The sequence below is a fragment of the Manis javanica genome, chromosome 2 (genome assembly GCF_040802235.1).
Source record: "Manis javanica isolate MJ-LG chromosome 2, MJ_LKY, whole genome shotgun sequence".
NCBI classification, from domain to species: Eukaryota; Metazoa; Chordata; class Mammalia; order Pholidota; family Manidae; genus Manis; species Manis javanica.
The window spans coordinates 86903890-86925993 of NC_133157.1; the positions used below are offsets into that span (position 1 = coordinate 86903890).

Consider the following 22104-nt stretch of genomic DNA (forward strand, 5'->3'; position numbering starts at 1 on the left):
AAAATCTGTTTACCTCCTACCCCGACTATAGGAGTAATGGCTGGTGTGGTAGGGCCCCGGTATTCTCGCAAGACTGAGAAGGTGGCTCCTGTATCTAGGAGGAAGGAGATGGGGCGACCGTCTACTGTTAAAGTAACCCTGGGCTCCTGTTTGGTGATGGAAATGGTCAGGCTAGAAGCCCCCGGGCCCCGTCAATCTTCTTCTGCCAGCCCCAACTATGGTGGGCTTAGGATGGGGGTTGTTCATCCAGCCTCCCCTTCAGGTGGTTGGGCAATCAGACCCCCAGTGGCCCTTTTTGTGGCATCTGGGGCATGGGGTGGTAGGAGATCAGGGGGAGGGGCACACCCTTGACCAATGTCCCTCTTTTCCGCACTTGAAACAAGCTCCTGGGGGGGGCGGGGGCTTGTTTGTAGAGGGGCACCCAGGTTTTGGTTTTATCAGCTGGGCCAACATCTGGAAATTGGCCTGATCAGCCTTTTGTTTACGGCATTCTTTCCCCTCCTCCCGGTTATGGAAGACTTTAAAGGCCACTGTTAGGATCTCAGTCTGTGGGGTAGCGGGGTCCCGTTCTAACTTTTTGAGTTTAGTTTTAATGTCAGGGTACCTTTGAGCTAGGAAGTATGTCATAAGGACATGTCTTCCTTCAGGTGTTTCTGGGTCCAGGCTGGTATACTGTAATAGGGCTTGAGTGAGTCTAAGAACTCGGAGGGGGTTTCGTCTCTATTTGAATTATGTCTTGGAGCTTTTGAAAATTGACTACTTTACGAGCTGCCTTTTTCAGACCTGCTATTAAGCAGGAGGCAAAAATATCTCTAGAGCGGAGACCCATGGCGGTGTTATAATCCCAGTGTGGGTCTTGTTCGGGGACAGCAGTGGGGCCAGGGGGATCGGTGGGGTCAGTCCTCTGGGTTTCGGTAGCATGCGTTTGGGTGAAGTCCCAAACTCATCTACGCTCTTCAGGGAGGAGAGTATTGGCCAGGAGCATGAAAATGTCATGATGCGTGAGGCTGTAAGACTGGAGGGTCCATTGAAACTCCCTGATGTATGTCGTGGGATCAGTGGAAAAGGAACCTAGGCGTTTCTCTAGTTGGGCTAAATCTCCTAAGGAGAAAGGGACGTGAATACGCACGATGTCTTCGGATCCTGCTACTTCCCGGAGGGGGGCGATATGGGAGGCCCTCGGGACCGGGTCTGAGGGGGACTGAAGGGTTCTGGCTCAGTCTGTGCGGGGGGAAACAGGTCATGGGGGCAAAGCCACGATAATTTTGGGAGGCCCTCGGGACCGAATCTGAGGGGGCAAAGATGGAGGAGGCTCCTGGAACTTAGTTAGAGGGGGGCTGAAAGGCTCAGGCTTGATCTGTGGGAGGGGAGCAGGTGAGGGGGACGGAGGAGGAGGGGGTGAGGTGGGGGAGGAGATGATGGTGGAGGGAGGGGAGGAGGGGGAAGGGAGAGGACGGGAGGCTTCTGCGGGGGTGGAGCAGTGGCGGCGCGGCGGTAGAGGAAGGGGGAGGGGCTGTTGTAGGAGAAGAAGGGGAAGGGAGAGGACGGGAGGCTTCTGCGGGGGTGGAGCAGTGGCGGCGGTGGCGGTAGAGGAAGGGGGAGGGGCTGTTGTAGGAGAAGAAGGGGGAGAGGACGGGAGGCTTCCGCCGGGGGGGAAAGAAGCAGTGGTGGTGGCAGAGGGTGGAGGGGTTGTAGGAGGGGGAGGGGCCGAAGGGGGAAGTCTGTATGGCAGAGGCTCGTCGGCCGGGTCAAAGGTAATTGAAGAGGGACTGGGAGTGTGTGGAGGGGAGGGAGACGGCTTGCAGGCTAGGAGAACTTGGGGCAGGGAGCAGGTGGTGCAGAGGCTGGGATTTTGAGCTAGGAGGAGAAAAGCTTCGATATAGGGAATCTCCTTCCATTTTTTCAGGTGCTGGAAGTAGTTAAAGAGATTGCGAGTGATGTTAGGATCAAGAGTTCCCCCTGCGGGCCATTGGTTGTTATTGTCTAGGGGTTATGTCGGCCAATCTTGGGAGCAATATTTACGGAGAAGTTTTGGTTTTATATCAGGCATCAGGGAGAGGGTAGCCAGATGCTTAAGCAGGCATTCAAGAGGTGAACTTTCAGGGAGGGATGAGGAGGCTCCCATGGCTAAAGGACAGAGAGGGAGACAAACAGGGGAAGACGAACGGAGATCCTCGGACTGGAAGCAGACCGCAAGGAGACAAAGGGCGTCCCCGATGATCCTTGGTGGTCTGCGGAAACTCGTACACGAGTAGGAATTTCTTAGGAAGTGTGGGTCGTCACCCAGACTTCCCTAAGAAGGCAGTTTGCCGGAGTCACGAGGTACCTAGCGCTAGGAGTTTTCGGCAGACAGAACAGATTTCGGCAGACGGAACAGAAGGAGGTGGGAGGGAAAGGGAGCGTTCTCATCTGCAAAGGAGTCACCTCGTTTATGGCTGTTGGAGGGGGGGCCTGAGGGTCTGCCGCAGCCATGAAGGCCTGAGGCAGGGATTTATGACTGTCGGAGGAGGGGCCTGAGGGTCCGCCGCAGCTGTGAAGGCTTGAGGCGGGGAGAGTTCCCTCCTCATCCCCGAGCGTCAGGGCCTTGCCGGACGATCATGGTCAATGGCACTGTGATAGCTCGGGGAAGAGTGGCCCACTCCGGGGAAATTTTGCTTAAAAAGTTTTGGCACTGATGGAAGGGACGGTGAGTGCGTTTATGACTATCAGAGGAGGGGCCTGAGGGTCCACTGCAGTCGTGAAGGCCTGAGGTGGGGAGAGTTCCCTCCTCGTCCCCAAGTGTCAGGGCCTTGCCGGACGATCATGGTCAATGGCACTGCGATAGCTCGGAGACGAGTGGCCCACTCCGGGGAAATTTTGCTTAAAAAGTTTAAGGCCTGAGGCGGGGGTTTATGGCTGTTGGAGGAGGGGCCTGAGGGTCCGCCACAGCCGTGAAGGCCTGAGGTGGGGAGAATTCCCTCCTCGTCCCCGAGCGTCAGGGCCTTGCCAGACGATCATGGTCAATGGCACTGCAATAGCTCAGGGAAGAGTGGCCCACTCCGGGGGAAAACTTACCTAAAGGCCAGAGAGGAGTGGTGAGTGTGATGAGCCAGTGCCGGAGAAAGAGGACGAGGGCAAGCTGCTGCTGGTGTCGGGGGGAAGACAGGGCCCAGTTGGGGTGTCCCATCTCCCGGGTTTCGGCACCAATGAAAGGAAAGGAGCGACACACAGCAGCAATTCACCGGAGAATTCCGCTTTATTACAGAAAGGTGCTGGGTTATATAGGAAGGGGCATAGGGTGATTGTGGTGTTACTTCTACAGGGCTGGTGGCTGTTGGCTAGGTGCTGGGATTGGGAGGGGGGCGAGAGGTGATTGGGCTTCAGGTGGCGCCGGTGGGAACCGAGGACCCCGAAGAGAAGCTGGAAGTTTGCCATCTTACTGGTGGGGACCCTTCAGGAACAGTGAGCCTCTGAAGTACCATCTTCCACTCAGCCCTTGTCCAGGCACAGCAGCGGCCCGCAAGGCCCACAAGATGATCCATCAGCCTTGTCACCAGCTGTGACCTTCTCGGACCACCCTCTGCCTCACAGGTTAAACCTGCAGCTCAGGACTCCCATGGACTTGGTTTTAACAAGCATCCTCATACATTAGCCATCCCAGGTGCTACACAAAAGATTACTAACTGGACCTCACCCCTTTGGCAGAAATGAAGGTCACCTTCACTGGTACACCTTTTGCCAATGGCCCTACATGGGAAAATCCCTTGAAGAAGCAATGTAGTTGTATGTGTGTGGACGGAAAACCCTGAGAGCAGTACGAGGGGATGGGCCAACACACATTCCTCTAGGGATGAACCAAACCTTTTTAATAATAAGCTAAATGAACAAAGATAGGGTGTGTGTCAAGCATACACACTATCAAGCAAATAGCTTTCAACAAACTTCTCTGTATTACAAGTGATATAAAAAATGAATTATGTTGAAAAGGAAAAGAGTAGAATTTGCTGGACAACTATTTTAGAATTTGATAGTCCTTTGAAGAGCTGGCTTCTACATACCATTTGGGAAGTCACCAAGTATGTTGTAGGCACTATTCACTCTTGAGAAAATGGAAACTTTCGTGGTAAAATTGTGGACATCCTGAGGTATTTACTATGCAGGTTATAATGCTGGGTCCATGCAATCGACCTCCATATAACCGGGAGACACGTGGATGCAAAAGCAAGAGCATTTATTGGGTGGCCAGCATGCTGGGGTCTGACACTCATAGGTGGAGACCTCAAAGTACAAGTTCATTCTTCTTCTACACATAGGAATGGGGTCGTGTGTAGAGCGGGCCGTGCGCAGAATGGACCATGCGCTGAGTGGGCCGTGCACAGACCGGGCCAAGCGCAGAGCGGACAGAGTGCAGAGCAGAACAGGCCACGCACAGAGCGGGCTGTGCGCAGAGCAGAACGGACCGTGTGCAGACCGGGCCGTGTGCAGGACGGGCCATGCGCAGACTGGGCCCAGATATGACCTGACCCTCACCACAACCAACCCGCTCACCAACCACCTGGACTGGTTCCCTCCAGGTGGAACGACACTCCCGACCGCCAGGTGGGTGAGCCGTCCACCTTCCACTGGCCGGGAGCGTCTGGCCAGCCCTGGCAACTGTGTTGGCCAAATCCCTGCAACTCCTGCAACCTTCCCCCCGATGTGACCCGTCTCTCACAAAATAAAGTCACCTAAAAAATGGAGCAGCATTAGTCAGGACTCTTCAGTAAACTTACAAATCATTCTGAAAAGATGAACTGCTATGTTTTTCACGCCTTCCCTCCAGTAAATTCTGTAAACTAGTGACCGTTATACATTAAGTCTGAGAGACACCAGGGTGGGCACAGACCAGCTCAGAAAATGGGAACCAGAACATGCAGTAACTTCCCACCAGGCAGGAAGAGCAGGTGGGGACCTGGGGGACAGTGGGCGAGGGGTGGTGGGAGGGTGATTCAGGCACCAGGGTCTGGAGTGAAGCCCCAAGGGGTAAGGAAAGCGAGAGGAATAAACAGAAATCGGCAGGCCTGGCCTGGCTTCCGCTGGCATTTGGGGAGACTGCCTTGTAGCACCCTGGAGCCATCCACTGCTTCCTCCCTTTCAGGGGCAGGAGCGGCACTTCCACGGCCCCTTGTGGTTGGGTGGGGCGATGCAACAGCTCTAGCTGGCTGTGAACCGAGAGAAAGGTCATCTCTGGCCCCAAATGCCAGGACAAAACGTCCAACGCCCTGTTCCCCTCAGCACAGTGACCCACAATTCCCCATGGGCCATTAAAACAGGGCACAGAAGTGAGGAGAGAGTCTGACTGGACTGTCTTTGGCAAGGACAGTAAACCTGTAACAAAGGGCTATGGCCTCACTGCTCAGGCCAGAAAATAAATGACACTCCGGGTCAGATTTCAGGGAGACAAGAAGTGACACAGGACGTCTTCTGCAAGGGACGGATGACCCTGGGAACACAGCCTTCCTAAGAACACCAACGAGGTACGTTCATCACAGTCTGGGAGCCAGTGCTGACAACCTGCCCTCAGCAGACAGAAGCGAGCCCTGCCTGACATGAGTAGCCCACCCCCACCCAGCTCCAGGAGGGCAGGAGCCCGGCCTGTAACCCCAACACTGCCTTGGAAAGAAGCAGGAGACATACAAAGAAACCTAAACATGCTTGGAAGACACTTTCCCATCCAAAAGACACTACTGAATCTGGGAGACCCAGGATTGCCTTATCCTGCAGTTAAATCTATGATCTGGGATACTTGGCAGAGAAAAATGACTAACTCTGCCTCCCCAAAGGTTGGTGACAACACCAGAAACACATTGGTTTCATCTCATCTTGTCCCTTAGATTCTACAGCAAGAATTTAGAGCTTGGAAAGGACATGGGGTCAGAGCAGGTGAGAGTGAGTTCTGTGAGCTGACTCCACAGTAAGGGCAGCACAACCCTTGGCATCTGGGGGCTTCTCCTTCCAAGTGCTACCTTAATGCCTTTCAGGTGAGCTGGAAGTTTAAAAAACTACATGGCTGTGCTCTAGTGCATGGACACCCTTTGCATGGATGCTATTACATCTCACCTGTACACAGCACTCACTACTCAAGAGTGCATCGGCAAGGTCCTTTGGAAGACAGAAAGAGAAGGAAAGAAAGGAAGAGAGGAAGAGAGAAAGAGAAGAGAAAAAGAGTGAGAGAGAGAGAGAAAGAACTAAGGAAAGAAATGGTGGTTTAAAAAGAGAATGTATAGTATTAGCCATAATAAATTTAAAACTTTTAGGAAAGCCAGATAGAATTCAGAATCTGATGTCTGAAGGCACAAATTTCCAGCACATTCATATTCTTTTATAAAAATCTGGTTTGCAAGGAAGGCCCTTTACTGCAGGTTGAATTGCTCCATTTATATCTGGAAACACTGGCCAGTTCCTTCCAACAGGTTCCTGGCCTGTGAATAAAAGATAGGAATATATAAGAACTGTGATTTTATGAAAAATATACAGTAAAAGTTTACTATTAGGAGATGTGCATCAATATTTTTGATGTAATATCCTAATTTATATCAGGAGTTGACATAGTTTTAGATATTTAAATTATAATGTAATCTTTAGATTTTGTTTAACATTCTTTGTCAAAAAATGTTAATGTCCTATTTAATTTAATAATATCATGTCCTATTTGGGATACTGCAGAGTTCATATAATCAGAGGTCTCATGGTATATGTCATTTAGTATCTGATAGCCAGCCAGATCAAAACATTTTTCCTAATCTAATTATTTTTCTTTATCTTGCTTAAAACCTATAGGATAAATTTGTACTAGTAACTGTATTTCCTAAATTGAGAAATAAATACCAGAACATTGAAAATAGCTTCTAAAATGCTCAGCTATTAATTGTATTGGGATCGTGAGATAAGACCTTTCCTGGCTCCTCCAACAGGGTAACAGTCCTGGTGAGAGGAAGCATGCTCAATGTCTCAATATGAGAAGGTGGACGCTTTCAAAGAGAAAAACACCTAGTCTGTTCAGTTTGTCTCCACCTACTTCTATTCACAATAAACACTACGGTATTCTGAAATGTCATTTTGGGTAACATTAAATTAAAGCAATCTCATTTGCACTGTCACCAATGGTGACATGCCACAGTAGGTGGAGTCCATGCTTTTCAGCATCTGTCTCATGAAGGGAGCAGAGTGGTCCCTTTCTCTCTGGGATGAGTGTTTATGCCAGCACTGTGAGGAAGCGAAAAGGACAAAACTGTGTGTATGTTTCCTCCTAATCAGTTTCAAATAGCTTCTCCAGGCCTCCCTCCACCTCACCTGGGCTCACACATCATGTAACTAAAGAGAACAAAGTATCAAGAGTTTAAAAACAAGATGTGCAAGGCTCCTAAGCCTTAAAGATGAAGGGTCACCTGAAGTAACAATAACTATAAAAACAAAAGGCTATTTTCACAAGCAAAAGGTAGAATAAAAGTCCAGCATGGCTTACTATAACATAGTTTTTGGTTTTTGGTTTTTTTGTAACTTTTATCTGATAAACATGGAGTATAAAGTTTCCTTAGGGTATTTCTCAGAAGAAAAGTGTGAAGTCAATATTAGAGCATGCTATTATTCACAATCAACAGTCAGATTTCAGCAATCTCGGTTTTGTATAGAAATATTTGGTGACTTACAGTTTTAGAAAATATCAACATAATAATGATGGAAACAAAATCAGTCAAATTGATCAGTCAAACCCAGTTTTCTAGGACTTTACTTTTTTTATCTAATGGCATCAATTCTCTTGAGCAGGTACATGAATAAATATATGTGTACGTGATTTATTTCATACAACTATCAGTTTTGAAAAATCACACATCTGGGCATTTGGGGGTAGTAACTTTTCAGCAGTTTTTCTTTGTTTAAAAAGATAAGGTATATTAACAGCAGTGTGGACATTTCTTAAAAGTATTATCTAGACCCCAACCTAAGACTTCCAAATAGGAACTCTAGAGGAGCCCAAACAGAGATTTCCAAAAGAAACTCTAGGAGCACTTAGGTTCATGCTGAGCGATGATTCAACTCATGACTACCTCCACAATAACGGGAGCTTCTGCTAGGAAACACAAAAACACAGGCATGTGGTGGCAGGCTCAGGAGTCACAGCATCCCAGGCTCCTGGAGCCCCACCTCTCCATGGCTGGCACATCCCCAGAAATGCTGGACCTCCCCAGACTTCCCTACTTAGCCCTCAGGATCTTTCACAGACCTCTTTCCTCTATTTATTGCAGTCTTCCTGAGAAATGTTTTACTACTTTTCATAAATAGAAAACAAAATGAACACATAAATAAGATATGTAAGCAAAAAATACATAAAACCAGAGAACATGAAATGTGCAACACATTTGAATTCACTAATTAATACTGGCTGTGTGTTGAATCAGTGAAGTGCTGTAAAATCATAAAATACCTTAGGATTCTAAATCATTTGGCTTTGGGGGGAATTACATATAGAATGGCTCAAATTTATGTATGTGTGCAGTCTAAAATTATGTATAGACTATTCTCTTGGTACCTTTATGCATCCAGTAGGTGCAGTTATCAGCTACATATAAAATTCTTGGCAGAATCCATGATATTTGAGACATTTGTAATTCTTAAGAATTCTAGAATATCAATGACTTCTAGGCAAAATAAGAAACTACGGAAGTAACAGACCACCTTCTTTAAAACCTTCAAATACAATAACATAGACCAAGAAAATTTTAACCATATAATCAGGTAATCTAACATGATGGTTTTCATCACTACATCATACACAGAATTCTCAGAAAAGCTAAAACTACTGTATATGGAGAGTAATCAGCATTTTAATCCAGGTTTTACGCTATCCATATTTTACATTGTGATAATCTAAACTGAAGTGAACTTGTATGTTCTCCAGCATTTACAAAGATAAAAGAAAAGCCAAGGAAGACTCTGGGATGCTGGCTTTTAACATAAAATAGAGACAGATGACCCTTCAGGAAGAATATTGGTAAGATGTGCTATCTAAATCATGCTTTAGAAGTGGGAATGCAATCAGGTGGAAATGCCCCAGCATCCGCATGCACACTGTATGCCATCAGAGTGACAACCACCACAAAACACATGCCTCATCAGTTGATTGCCACTCTTTAAAAATTAATTTGAATTTGCAGAGTGATCCAAATATAAAAGATAAGCTTTGTACTCACCATTTTATAATGACTGCTTATCATATTCTGAGTTATTAGTTCTTTTAATTAAGTGTAATGGAAATAAGTTCATCGTAAACTTCGGCATTTTCCCTGTCAATGTTTATCAACTTCCCAGTGCCCCATACTGATGGCACCAAAGGCCTGAGTCACACTGATGTTCTGTACATGCAAATCAGGAACACAATGCACAAGCTCCTGGGGCTTTTTTAGACTAATGAAATGTGGTGCTTACTTAGTTTTTAGAATCTCTGGGCAAACCACTAGGAAGTTTAGATATTAAGCTGATATCAGAGTAACCACCAGACCAAAAAATGGTGAATTTGATACCTTTATTACTAATTGAAATCTGATGGCAGTGAGAAGATATGTTTCACTGGGATGCTAAAAATGAGCATGAATGATGCTGAGGAGTAAGTATCTGGCCACAGATTGCTTCTTCCTGGTAAAAGCCCACAAGGTGGACAGTGAATGGATATGCCCCCACCCTAGGCTCACTGAGTTTCTTCTCTAGTGACCCTACTCTTCTGTATCAGCCAATATAATCACTCACTACTGGGTTCCCACATTTGATTTCTGAGGACACAGTAAAATTCAAGCTATCACTAAACTCTGATTTTAGAAATACCAATGGAGAAAAACACTTAAATTCCATAGCAGTATCTCCAGAATTTGTGATAGTGTGTTTACATGGGACACAGGTTAATTTCAAATTTTACTTTGACTTCACCTTTCTCAATAAAATTAATCTATCCCTTAAAAAGGTAGTGAAACATCTGAGTTTTAAGCGTATGTATTCACTAATTTACCCACTAAACTATTATTTGTGCAATAGAGAAGTAATTGAACCGATGGTACTACACTAGCAAGAATGGGTTGATCTCTGTCCAAGATACCCACTAGCTCCCTTCCCACTCATAGGAAGGGAATCTGTATTTTCAACAGGAGCCTTCCGCTGGTCTCCTCTCAAAAGTCCTGGGACTGAGCCCTTTCCCCATTATACCCATGACAAATTCACATCTCACGGATGCCCTGCTGTGGCCTGTTCAGATCCCCCCCAGTGGCTGTGGCACTGGCTCATTTCTTTTTTGTTTTAGTTATTCATAATCAGAATGCTTGACTAATCACTGTTCCCAGAGGCTTTTCTAAAAGGGATTGATAAAACTGGAAATAATTGAGCCTCCAATAATTCCCTTCTGATTTTAATCTCATTTATGATCATTTGCTGGCGATGAATAGGGAAGGAAAGTATCAAAACAAACAAAAAAGATTGATAATAAACAAAAAGAAAGCTAGCAAATGAGAATATGAGTCTGCTTTCTTCACTTTCATTAAACTGCAGAATAATTAATTTTTGAGCTGTAAGAATGAGTTTTAACTAAGATGAGAATACTCTCTGAGAGAGAACCATGGTGGATTAACAAGAAGATAGTAGCAGACTCACCATCTCTGCGATTAAGATTTGCAAACCCAGGGCCGTGGCTGCCGGACAGCTCTGAGGAGCTGCTGAAGGATGCTCGAGGCAAGGAGGATGCCAGCGGGGCATCGCAGTTATCTGTGAGGAAAACACCAAGTTCAGGTTATCACACTGATGAAAGCTTCCTTACCAGCCTCCCTCTGCCCTCTCCTTACATATACACTCCCCTTCCTTTTGCTTTAGTTAACAGGCTAGGAAAATGCCAGAACCTGTGGCAAAAATCACAGGTATGTCAGTAAATGTTTAACAACAGGCTCCTGAGGAGAATAAAAGCCCTAACTGCTTTGGGCTGCCACTTTCGACAGTGCAAATACTCCAACCATGGCCAGCTCAAAGTTGTCAATGTGATGTCACTGACAAGGAGTTAGGAAGAGATATGCACACATCACCCCATTATGTAGTATTTCCACCATGCAGATAGACGATATAGAAATAACCTCAAGAGAATAGGTAATAGTAAAATGCCAGAAAGTAAAATACTAAATGTTGAGTTTAGAAAATGTATTACTTTGCTTTCAATATGAATTTACTAAATTGTAAGTTTATACAATTTAATGCTTAATAATGGTTGTTTCTTAACAACTGGCTTGCAAAATTAAAGAAGTTAATGATTGGCTCTTGTTAGCTGCTAAAAGTTGGTTCTAGCCCACCACCCTTTATCAGGAATATTCAGTGTTTCCTTTAAAATTAGGAAAAAGAGAGGATTTCTCTACATGGTAGTGTGAGTAGGCCGGCAGAAATCTCCTCCCCAAACCATATACATTTTGAAAATACAGCAAATATAACTATTTCTAAAAGAGAGACCATAAGATACAGTACAACAGCCAGGCTACATCTACATCTGTGACAATCAGCATCTCAAGAAAAGGGTAAAATACAAAGCCGTGACCCGGCTGGACCTGAGAATCTACACACATCAACAGAATCAGAAATGAGAAAGGAAAAATCATGAGGGATGTCACAGAAATACAAAGGATTATTAGAGAATACTATGAAAATCTATATGCTAACAAGCTAGATAACCTACAAGAAATGGACAATATTCTAGAAAAATACAACCTTCCAAAACTGACCCAGAAAGAAACAGAAAATCTAAACAGACCAATTACCAGCAACAAAATTGAATCGGTAATCAAAAAACTACCCAGGAACAAAACCAACAGGCCAGATGGATTCACTGCTGAATTTTATCAGACATATAGAGAAGATATAATACGCATTCTCCTTAAAGTTTTCCAAAAAAATAGAAGAGGAGGGAATACTTCCAAACTCATTCTATGAAGCCAACATCACCCTAATACCAAAACCAGGCAAAGACCCCACCAAAAAAGAAAATTACAGACCAAATCCCTGATGAACACAGATGCGAAAATACTCAACAAAATATTAGCAAACCAAATTCAAAAATACATCAAAACGATCCTACGCCATGATCAAGTGGGATTCATCCCAGGGATGCAAGGATGGTACAACATTCAAAAATCCATCAACATCATCTACATCAATGAAAGGAAGGACAAAAACCACATGATTATCTCCATCCATGCTGAAAAAGCATTTGACAAAATTCAACATCCACTCATGATAAAAACTCTCAACAAATGGGTATAGAGGGCAAGTACCTCAACATAATAAAGGCCATACATGATAAACCCACAGCCAACATCATACTAAACAGTGAGAAGCTGAAAGCTTTTCCTTTAAGATTGGGAACAACACAAGGAGGCCCACTCTCCCCACTGTTATTCAACATAGTTCTGGAGGTCCTAGCCACAGCAATCAGACAACACAAAGAAATAAAAGGTATCTAGATTGGCAAGGAAAAAGTTAAACTGTCCCTGTTTGCAGATGACATGATATTGTACATAAAAACCCTAAAGAATCCACTCCAAAACTGCTAGATCTAATATCTGAAGTAAGCAAAGTTGCAGGATACAAAATTAATACACAGAAATCTGTGGCATTCTTATACACTAACAATGAACTAGCAGAGAGAGAAATCAGGAAAACAATTCCATTCACAGTTTCATCAAAAAGAATAAAATACCTAGGGATAAATCTAACCAAGGAAGCGAAAGACCTATACCCCGAAAACTGCAAGACACTCTTAAGAGAAATTAAAGAGGACACTAATAAGTGGAAATTTATCCCATGCTCTTGGCTAGGCAGAATTAATATTATCAAAATGGCCATCCTGCCTAAAGCAATCTACAGATTCAATGCAATTCCTATCAAAATACCTACAGCACTCTTAAATGAACTAGAGCAAATAGTTCAAAAATTAATATGGAATGACAAAAGACCCCAAATAGCCAAAGCAATCCTGAGAAGGAAGAATCAAGCAGGTGGAATTATGCTCCCTGACTTCAAGCTCTACTACAAAGCCACAGTAATGAAGACAATTTGGTACTGGCACAAGAACAGACCCATCCAGTGGAACAGAATAGAGAGCCCAGATATAAGCCCAAGCATATATGGTCAATTAATATACAATAAAGAAGCCATGGATATTCAATGGAGAAATGACAGCCTCTTCAACAGCTGGTGTTGGCAAAACTGGACAGCTATATGTAAGAGAATGAAACTGGATCATAGTCTTACCCCATACACAAAAGTAAACTCAAAATGGATCAAAGACCTAAATGTAAGTCATGAAAACATAAAACTCTTAGAATAAATACAGGCAAAAATCTCTTGAGTAAACATGAGCAACTTTTTCCTGAACACATCTCGGGCAAGGGAAACAAGCAAAAATGAACACATGGGACTACATCAAACTAAAAAGCTTCTGTACAGCAAAGGACACCATCAGTAGAACAAAAAAGTATCCTACAGTACGGGAGAACATATTTGTAAACAACATTCCAGTAAGGGGTTAACATCCAAAATATGTAAGGAACTCACACACCTTAACATCCAAAAACCAAATAACCCGATGAAAAAATGGCAGAGGATATGAACAGATACTTCTCCAAAGAAGAAATTCAGATGGCCAACAGGCACATGAAAAAATGCTCCACATCACTAATCATCAGGGAAATGCAAATTAAAACCACAATGAGATATCACCTTACACTAGTTAGGATGGCCAACATTCAAAAGACAAGGAACAACAAATGCTAGCAAGGATGAGGAGAAGGGGGAACCCTCCTACACTGTTGGTGGGAGTGTAAATTAGTTCAACCCTTATGGAAAGCAGTATGGAGGTTCTTCAAAAAACTAAAAATAGAAATACCATTTGACCCAGGAGTTACACTCCTAGGAATTTACCCGAAGAAAACAAGGTCCCAGATTCAAAAAGACATATGCACTCCTATGATTGTAGCACTATTTATAATAGCCAAGATATGGAAGCAATCAAAGTGACCATCAGTAGATGAATGGATAAAGAAGATGTGGTACATATACACAATGGAATATTGTTCAGGCATAAGAAGAAAACAAATCCTACCATTTGCAACAACATGGATGGAGCTAGAGAGTATTATGCTCTATGAAATAAGCCAGGCAGAGCAAGACAAGTACCAAATGATTTCACTCATTTGTGAAGTAAAACAATAAAGCAAAACTGAAGGAACAAAACAGCAGCAGACTCACAGACTCCAAGAACAAACTAGCGGTTACCAAAGGAAAGGGGGTAGGGAGGGAGGGAGAAGGGGATTAAGGTGCATTATGATTAACACACATAATGTAGGGGGGTCATGGGGAAGGCAGTATAGCACAGAGAAGACAAGTTAGTGACTCTATAGCATGTCACTACACTGATGAACAGTGACTGCAATGGGGTGTGCAGGGGGACTTGATAAGATGGATGAATGTAGTAACCACAATGTTGCTCATGTGAAACCTTCATAAGATTACATATCAATGATACCATAATAAAAAAAGAAAAAAATTATACTGCCTTCTGCTTAACAATTTAGCAAAGCCTGCAATTAAACTTTAACTCTATCCACAATATAATGCAAGAAACTTCATATGCTTTGTCTGATCCCCCCTTTCCGTATTTGTTTTAAATCATTCACTTTGATTTATCTTGTTTTCTTTTAACCCCAGCACTGCACAGATGTTGTACATACAGCTTTATTATTGTCCAAAAATGTGACTGGATTTGCAGACCCACCATTTGTTTATTAGCCTCTAGGACAACTACTCATAACTGTCCTTTGTAATCACTTCCTTTCTTGCTAACATTTCTTTAGTGAAAGTTTTTTGGTCTTAAATGCTCTTGGATTGTATTTTTCTGTGAATGACTTTACCTCATCTTCATTCTTGAAAGATAAAGTTGGGAAGTCTACAGTTTTGGTTGGTAATAATTACCTCTTAGAATTCAGAGTTCATGTCTCTGATTTTATTGTTTGTGTTTTTATTCATTATCCATGTATCAGGCTGCTTTTAACATATTCTCTTGATTCTAGTATTCTATAGTTCCAACATCTAGTGTTGTTGTGGATGGGAATGTTTTTCTTTGTATTAGTAGGGATTTGAGAGGCCCCCTGAATCTAAAGATTGGTGACTTTCTTTAATGCTGGGCAATTCCTATAAATTGTCTCTTTAGTATTTCTTCTCCACATTCTCCTCCTTCCCAAGCTCAGATAAGATATGTAAATCTTGTCACTCTCTTTACTCTGTGCCCTAAGCTAACTTTCATATATCCCAGCTCTTTGTCTCTCTGTGGTACATGATGGTATGTATTTCAAACCTCTCTTCTAATTTGCTTAGTCTCTCTTCACCTGTGTCTGATAGGCTATTTCAGCATCCACTGGATTCTTTATTTCAGTAATTTCATTTTTCATTTCTTGATTATGTTCTCTAAATCGATTCCAATATCTACATTTATTTTGGTCTGATTCTGTAGTTTATTTCTGTTGATTCTCCCTCATGGCAATTTGTTTCCTCATGCATTCTGTTTTTATATTTATTGTGAGCTTGTGTTTCCTGGAAATGGATCTGTAAGCCCAGATGAAAGCAGAAGGAACACACATTCCACAGGAAGACAAGATATGGAGAGAAAGTGCCAGAAGTACAAGGAAGGGGTATGTGGAAGAATGCCAATGTACCCAGGTGGTTGTAGTTTAGGGTCAGTTAAAGGATGGGGTGGGAGGTAGAGCAGTGAGTGAAGAGAAGGGACCTTTTAAAGAATGAATAAGTGAGTGAGTGAGTGTGTGCATGTTTGTGTGTGTGTGTATGAAGAATGATACAAGTTTTACCCAGGAAAGTAAGATCTTCAGGTAAGTGATCTTTATAAAGATTATTCTGACAGCAGGATAGCAAATGAATCAGAAGGAAATGACCTGGAGACAGAAACAACATAGATGACAATAAATAGTGAATGCCAGAGATATGAAGGATTTGAACAGCTGGTAACAGGGTAACTGAAAAAAAAAAGGGGAACAGGAGCAAATTCAAGAGATAGAGATATTAATCTTTAAGTATCAAACAGTAATGTTCTCTTTCCAAGGATCCACACCAAGGTTTTCACATTCATTCTAATTAAGATAGCATCCCAAAGTATCCAAAGTATGTTTGGATTGGAGATGAAACCACACTTAATGATCATAAATCCTGGACAACCCATCTAGATAGTCTTATACTACTTGTCCTATAAGACTTCAGAAAAAATAGACAGATCATAAAAAGTATATGTTTGAGGAGCATATTGTCTTCATCTGGGGAGTCCTTCCAAGCTAACAGAAGAAATATATAAAATATATATATAATATACACAAAACATATAAAACATACAAAAAGTTAAGAATTAAAGTCAATGACAAGTTGATCCAAATAGTTAAATCTGAGGAACTTTTTTATAGAGATATCACATTATAGAAAGCCAAAAGATACCAATGCATTGTAAGAGTTTCTGATTCTGTACCGTAAGCTTCTTTTTAATATGTATTTTATAATATTATCTTAATCTTACATTAATGGAAATGCCCAGTACAAATGCTTTTCACTGAAATACTGCTTATCTCATTATTCTACCCAGAGTCATGGACCAAAGACACATTTCTGATTTTATATTTGAGGCCAACAGGGGCTACAATAATGGCTAAAATTTACTAAAGATGTACTATGATCCTGGCATTATTTATTTATTAATTAATTTAATCATCATAACAGTTCCATGAGGTAGGTTACTATTGCTACTTATATTGTTAGAGATAAGGAAACTGAGATACAGGAATTAAGATCACACAGTGGGCAATGGCCTACGGAAGCAGAAATCCTATCCAAGCATTCCTCTCAAAACCACCCAACCCACTGCCTCTCTGAAGTGTGGTTCATGACATTACTACTTTCTGTTGAATTTTACAGCTTTATGTTGTTGGAAAGAATGCTGCTGGGATCATCGGCATTTATATAGCCCCACTGTGCCTCTTCTTTGTTACTCTGAAAATAAAATTAGAAATACTCTTCATTTGAAAATAGAGATATTGTTTAAGTGACAACTGAGGTGTGTCATCATGCCTTTGAGCTAGCTACTCATAAAAACTTCGAAGATAATAGCAGGTTTTGTTGCCAATAATGACCAGTCATAAACAGACTCAGAAACTTTCCAGCCCAGACCAGAGAGATCAAGTCTGCAAGCACAGAAGCTACCTCTGGTGTATCAGGATACCAGCTCAGTCCACAGCTCCCATGTCCAGGAGCAACTGTGACCCAGATGAATATAGCCTCCTGGGTGCCAAGGAGAGAACTGGACACCCACCCTGAAGAGTGATGGCCGACTGTCCACCTGAATGTCCTCTGCCCTGATGTGCAGCTCGCCTTTCCCACTGGGAGTAGGTGCTCCTGAGCTTGTCAACTAGACACTATAAACCAGGCTTCTGGAGAATCTCCAGAATATGGGATGTGACTCAGACCACACTTGATCTAGAATGTGCCCAGAAACGGTCATCTTATCTAACACCTGCCTGAATGGCTCCTCTTTCCTGTTCACTGGTCTTGGGCAGCTCCCCTGGCTCCTGGCCTTTTCAGCTGTCCCTCGGGAGCCCCCAGAAGCTTTTGTAACATGCACAAAATATATATAACATAATATACACATAATATACACAATATACGTGCTTCTTATAAAAGCCTTGAGCCTCAAATTATGTTATGTATTTTGTTACTGAAAATAAATGGAACATTCAAAATAAGTCAATGGATCTTTCCATGGACAAATGAACTGGCAGTTGGAGAGCTCGAGGGTACTCACATGAAAATTCATTTTCATTAGGCTACCTAAAAACTGATAAATAAAATACACGTGGGGATTCTCCAGATCTTCCATATACTCTCATAATAACACGTTTTAAATGTATTAATCCCTTCCCTTATTTGGCAAATACTTATTGAGTGCCATCAACAAGGCACTGTAGGAACAAAGAAATGTGATTCTAGTTTTCAGGAGTTTAAAATCTAACAAAGGAGGCAGAAACATAACCAACCATCTGTTGTATGAAGCAGATAAAGCCTGAAAGCCAGGACTTTCATAAAAGATGTTAAACTAATTACCGAATGGAGGCACATTTTGCTTTCTTGTCAAGGTGATGCAGGCAAAGCCCCTCGTCAAAGATTAAGTCACAACCACCTCCTGGCTCTGCCTGGTCAATCAGAAAGTCACCCGCTCCTGTCACAATCTCGGATCAATCAACACAGCCAAGACAATTAAGGCCAGAGCTGAGGATTCTGCTGGATGTTTTGGGAAAGAGAATCATCACCTTTCCACGTATTCAACAAATCTGTACTGATAATCCGCTGTCTTCCAGGAGCACCCCTGCACCCCGAAGACCAGGGAGCGGAAACAACAAAGAGGAGTCCCTGCTTTCCTGGAGCCTGAGGGGAGGGAATACACGAACAAGCAAGTGCTTAGTGCTCCGAGGAGATGAGGGCCAAAGTCCCGACAGAGGAAAGCATTCTCCTGTCAGTGTCGCTGGGCAGGCTGACTGTGCCCATGGAGCTGCCGAGCAGGATGCAGCATGAACATCATGCCTATGCAGGGAAGATGGAGCCGAGAGAGGAGCAGAGGCTGATCCTGATGGCATCGTCTCACCACCTAGTTCCAACCTTGCCTGAAATGGAAGTGATGGAGTCTACAATTCTCCTTTCTCATTGCACTTTCCCCACACCCATTTGATTGGGTTTTCCCTCACTTGTAAGTGAAAGATGCTTGCCAATACCCCCATCCTGGACACTCCCATATCTCAGGGCTCCACATGCCGTCAACCACGGAGTACTGAGAAGGGTCTTGTGTGCCATGCTGCTCTCTCCTTGCACTACCGCCCTCCCACCCTTCACACCTGTGAGGAGGGGCGACAGCGGAAGACCTCAGAGGGGATGACCCCACACAAAGAAGCAAAGGGGAAGGACACCTGTTGGCCAGCCGAATCCAGGCACGCACATCACCCAGGCAACCATTCGGTGTCACAGCCAAGTCATTCTCCATCCAAGAAAATGGAGGGGGAAGATGCTTGTGGAGGCTCTGAACATAGGGATGCTGGGGTCTAGGGGGGAGCTGTCCAGCCCCATCCCAGGAGAATGGGATGGTGATATATGATACCTGTGGGCTTGCCAAGATAAGTTCATGCTGGACTAGAGGTGGTGTCTTCCTACTCCCTCCTACCTCTCCTTGCAGCAGTATTCATAAGGAAAAGGATATTTTTTAAAGCAAAGAAGCAGCTTGTCATCCATCAACTGAATCCTATCACTTATAAGGAGAATGACTGAAATCAATCACCAATAGTGTATATATCTCTTAAAGATTGGGTTTTCAGCTTTTACTCATTTGTCATGACAAAGAATAGTAAATTACTATGCTCAAAATTTTATTCTTATGATCTGAAAAGCCAATATTGTATTTTCTTAGCCTGTCCTATAGTTCAAAATCAATCATTTGACTTCCTGTAACAGAGAATTGACTCTGAAGTCTATCAACTCTATTGTGTTCTATGTCTAAAAAAAAAATTTCAGAAATTTTTCTTTAAGAAAGCCAGAGTAACTAGGCTTTTGCTCCCTTAAACTCTCTCAAATACGCCTTAAACTCTATTCAATTTACCCTCCTTCTGTCCCCAAATTTTATTAACTCTTAGCAGTGAATGCACCTTTCATGCCATTGGAAAGGTTGTGCTCTGAAATGTCAAGGCTCACAGATCTTACAGAACTTCCATGAATCAATATAACATGCAGAAAAATCTAGAAGCAGACACACAGCAGCAAGATAGCTTGATTATATTTCAGAACTACTTCTGTTTTTCTTTTCAGGTTGTATTACTTTTAGTGTAGCAATGTTCTTATCCTCAAGTTTCTAAACACTGAACACACAACAAATGTACAGCAACAGAACAAATCCTTAATTTTGATGATTCCCAATATTTGAACAGATGTCCATAGACATGTGTTATTTTTCTTAAATCAGCCAAAATCTGAGACATTAAAATAGTTAACAGTTCTTAAATTATTCTCCTCTATAATAGTTCTGATTAAAATGATTTTCTTTGACCCGGGTCAAATCATTGAATTACTTTCTATTGCTAATAAGGTTCCCTTTGTTTTATCTACTCACCTTTAAGTCACAATCTTTCCAGCCACTCCTGAGCACTGCATCCACAGGGGCATGACCTAGTCTCAGAGGCAGGTTAACTGCTGGGGGTTCTGAAGCCGGGATACACATAGCCCAGAACACACAGCACCTCAGGCTTGCAAAGGCAATAGTTTCAACTGCACCAGGGCAGATATTGTATTACTTAACCACTCACATGCTCAAAAATCCAAACTGGGGAGTATCTATTTTGCACTGTAGTAGATTATGAAACCACCCCACTCCACATAGCTGGACTGCCACCTAATCAGGTCTGTGCCTGCCTTACCACTGACTGTGGTTTCTCGTCCTGCAGCAGTGCTCCCCTGGTCCTCCTCCCTCAAGACACACAGACTCCTACACATGTACACATCAATCATCAGCCTTCTCTTACCAATTCTCCACTCCTTGTAAGAACGTATTTAGCTTAACTTTATCAAGCTTTCTGGCTGCCTGAGGATTTATAGATGTTAAGAGAAAAAGACAACCATGAGTGCCGCGGGAGGTGCCTGATTTCACATGGCAAGGCAGCAGGTCCTCCTGCTAAGCTCCGGAGAAGTCTTCTCTTGGGTCTGGAACAGTCTAAGTAATGAGGTGACACTGGAAGGGGAATGGGAGGACTTAGGTTATCAAAACCACCACAGATTCAAAATAAGGGTCACCAGCCCAATCCCTAAGGTGGCCCAGCGAACACATGGCTTAAAAATTCCTACTCCACGTGACAACAACCAACACAGCGGACAGACCCACAAGTGATATCGTATCTGAAAGTCACATCTTCCTAAAACTTAGAACATAAATATAAGTACCTGACACACTGTTTATCATAACTCCTAAAACAGCACAGCCAAAAATATATTTCCCATTTAAAAAACTGAACTTTTTTCACATTTCTCTCCATGAGTTAGATTTAACACACACCCCCTCCATGAGTATCTTACCCTGAGGTACTACTGAGTAAAATCTTAACAAAAGCTGCCACCCAGATGAAATATGTTACACCAGCTTTCTTTTTTCATTTGTGATTTACAGCCTGGGAGGGAGTTTTTATTTTTCTAAACTGGTCTACTAAATCGGTGCATATTTAAATAAAAACTATACAGTTTTAATTTTAAACTACTTAAAGGGTCAAATGTTTTAGCATCCAATTATATTTCAAATCAGTACATTGAAAATACCTATTAAAGGAGGGTGTTTTTTACTTTCTGTTGCAAGTCGGATTTCCTGTTTTATTATTGAAAAGTAGTTTCCAATGAATCAGAAAGGAAATTCAGTATAAAGCAACAACCAAATGAAGCGTATTCATTATCACACAATGTTATGTGTAAACGTGCCAGATAGATGCTATCTCTATGTCAAAGCATTCTTTTTAAAAAGTTAAAAATACGACATACAAATACAGAAGACATGCTTGCCAATTTTTTATAAACTCAATGTTGATGCAGTGAAAGAGCATTTTGAGAAAGTGAGAATTTACAACCATTTATAAGAGTGTTCAAATGAGATTGCTAATAAAATAAATGAAAAATGATTAATGTAGCTACCACTTATATCTGAAAAAATTAGAAATTATTCAAATAATTTGTAACATCTCAGTGTCTAAACTCTAATCAAAGAGTAAATGACCAAGTCAGACATGGGTGCCCTCTTCTAGAATATTAAACAATCATGTCGACCTGTTAAACAATGTTCCTGCACAATGTCAAAAGTTCACAGTGTCATACCCTTTTTGCAGTATTTACAAATTGTGTATAATTTTTCTTACCACATGGAAATACATACTAAAAGCAGTAGGATTAAAGATGGCGGCGTGAGAGGTGAGACAGAGGCTTCCTCCTAAAACCACATATAATTTG

General features: G+C 42.6%; 2 protein-coding genes across 8 annotated transcripts in view; both read right to left on the reverse strand.

The window, feature by feature from the left end:
• Positions 1–22104, reverse strand: part of LOC108394005 (contactin-associated protein-like 3) — a 237818-nt gene that overhangs the window by 196788 nt on the left and 18926 nt on the right. For all 7 annotated transcript variants that reach the window (XM_073228834.1, XM_073228838.1, XM_073228836.1 and 4 more), the window contains exon 2: positions 10654–10764. In XM_073228834.1, coding sequence (XP_073084935.1) covers positions 10654–10764 — 111 coding nt within the window. The remainder of the gene's footprint in view (positions 1–10653; positions 10765–22104) is intronic.
• Positions 1–22104, reverse strand: part of LOC140847731 (endogenous retrovirus group FC1 Env polyprotein-like) — a 491917-nt gene that overhangs the window by 5586 nt on the left and 464227 nt on the right. The window lies entirely within an intron of this gene.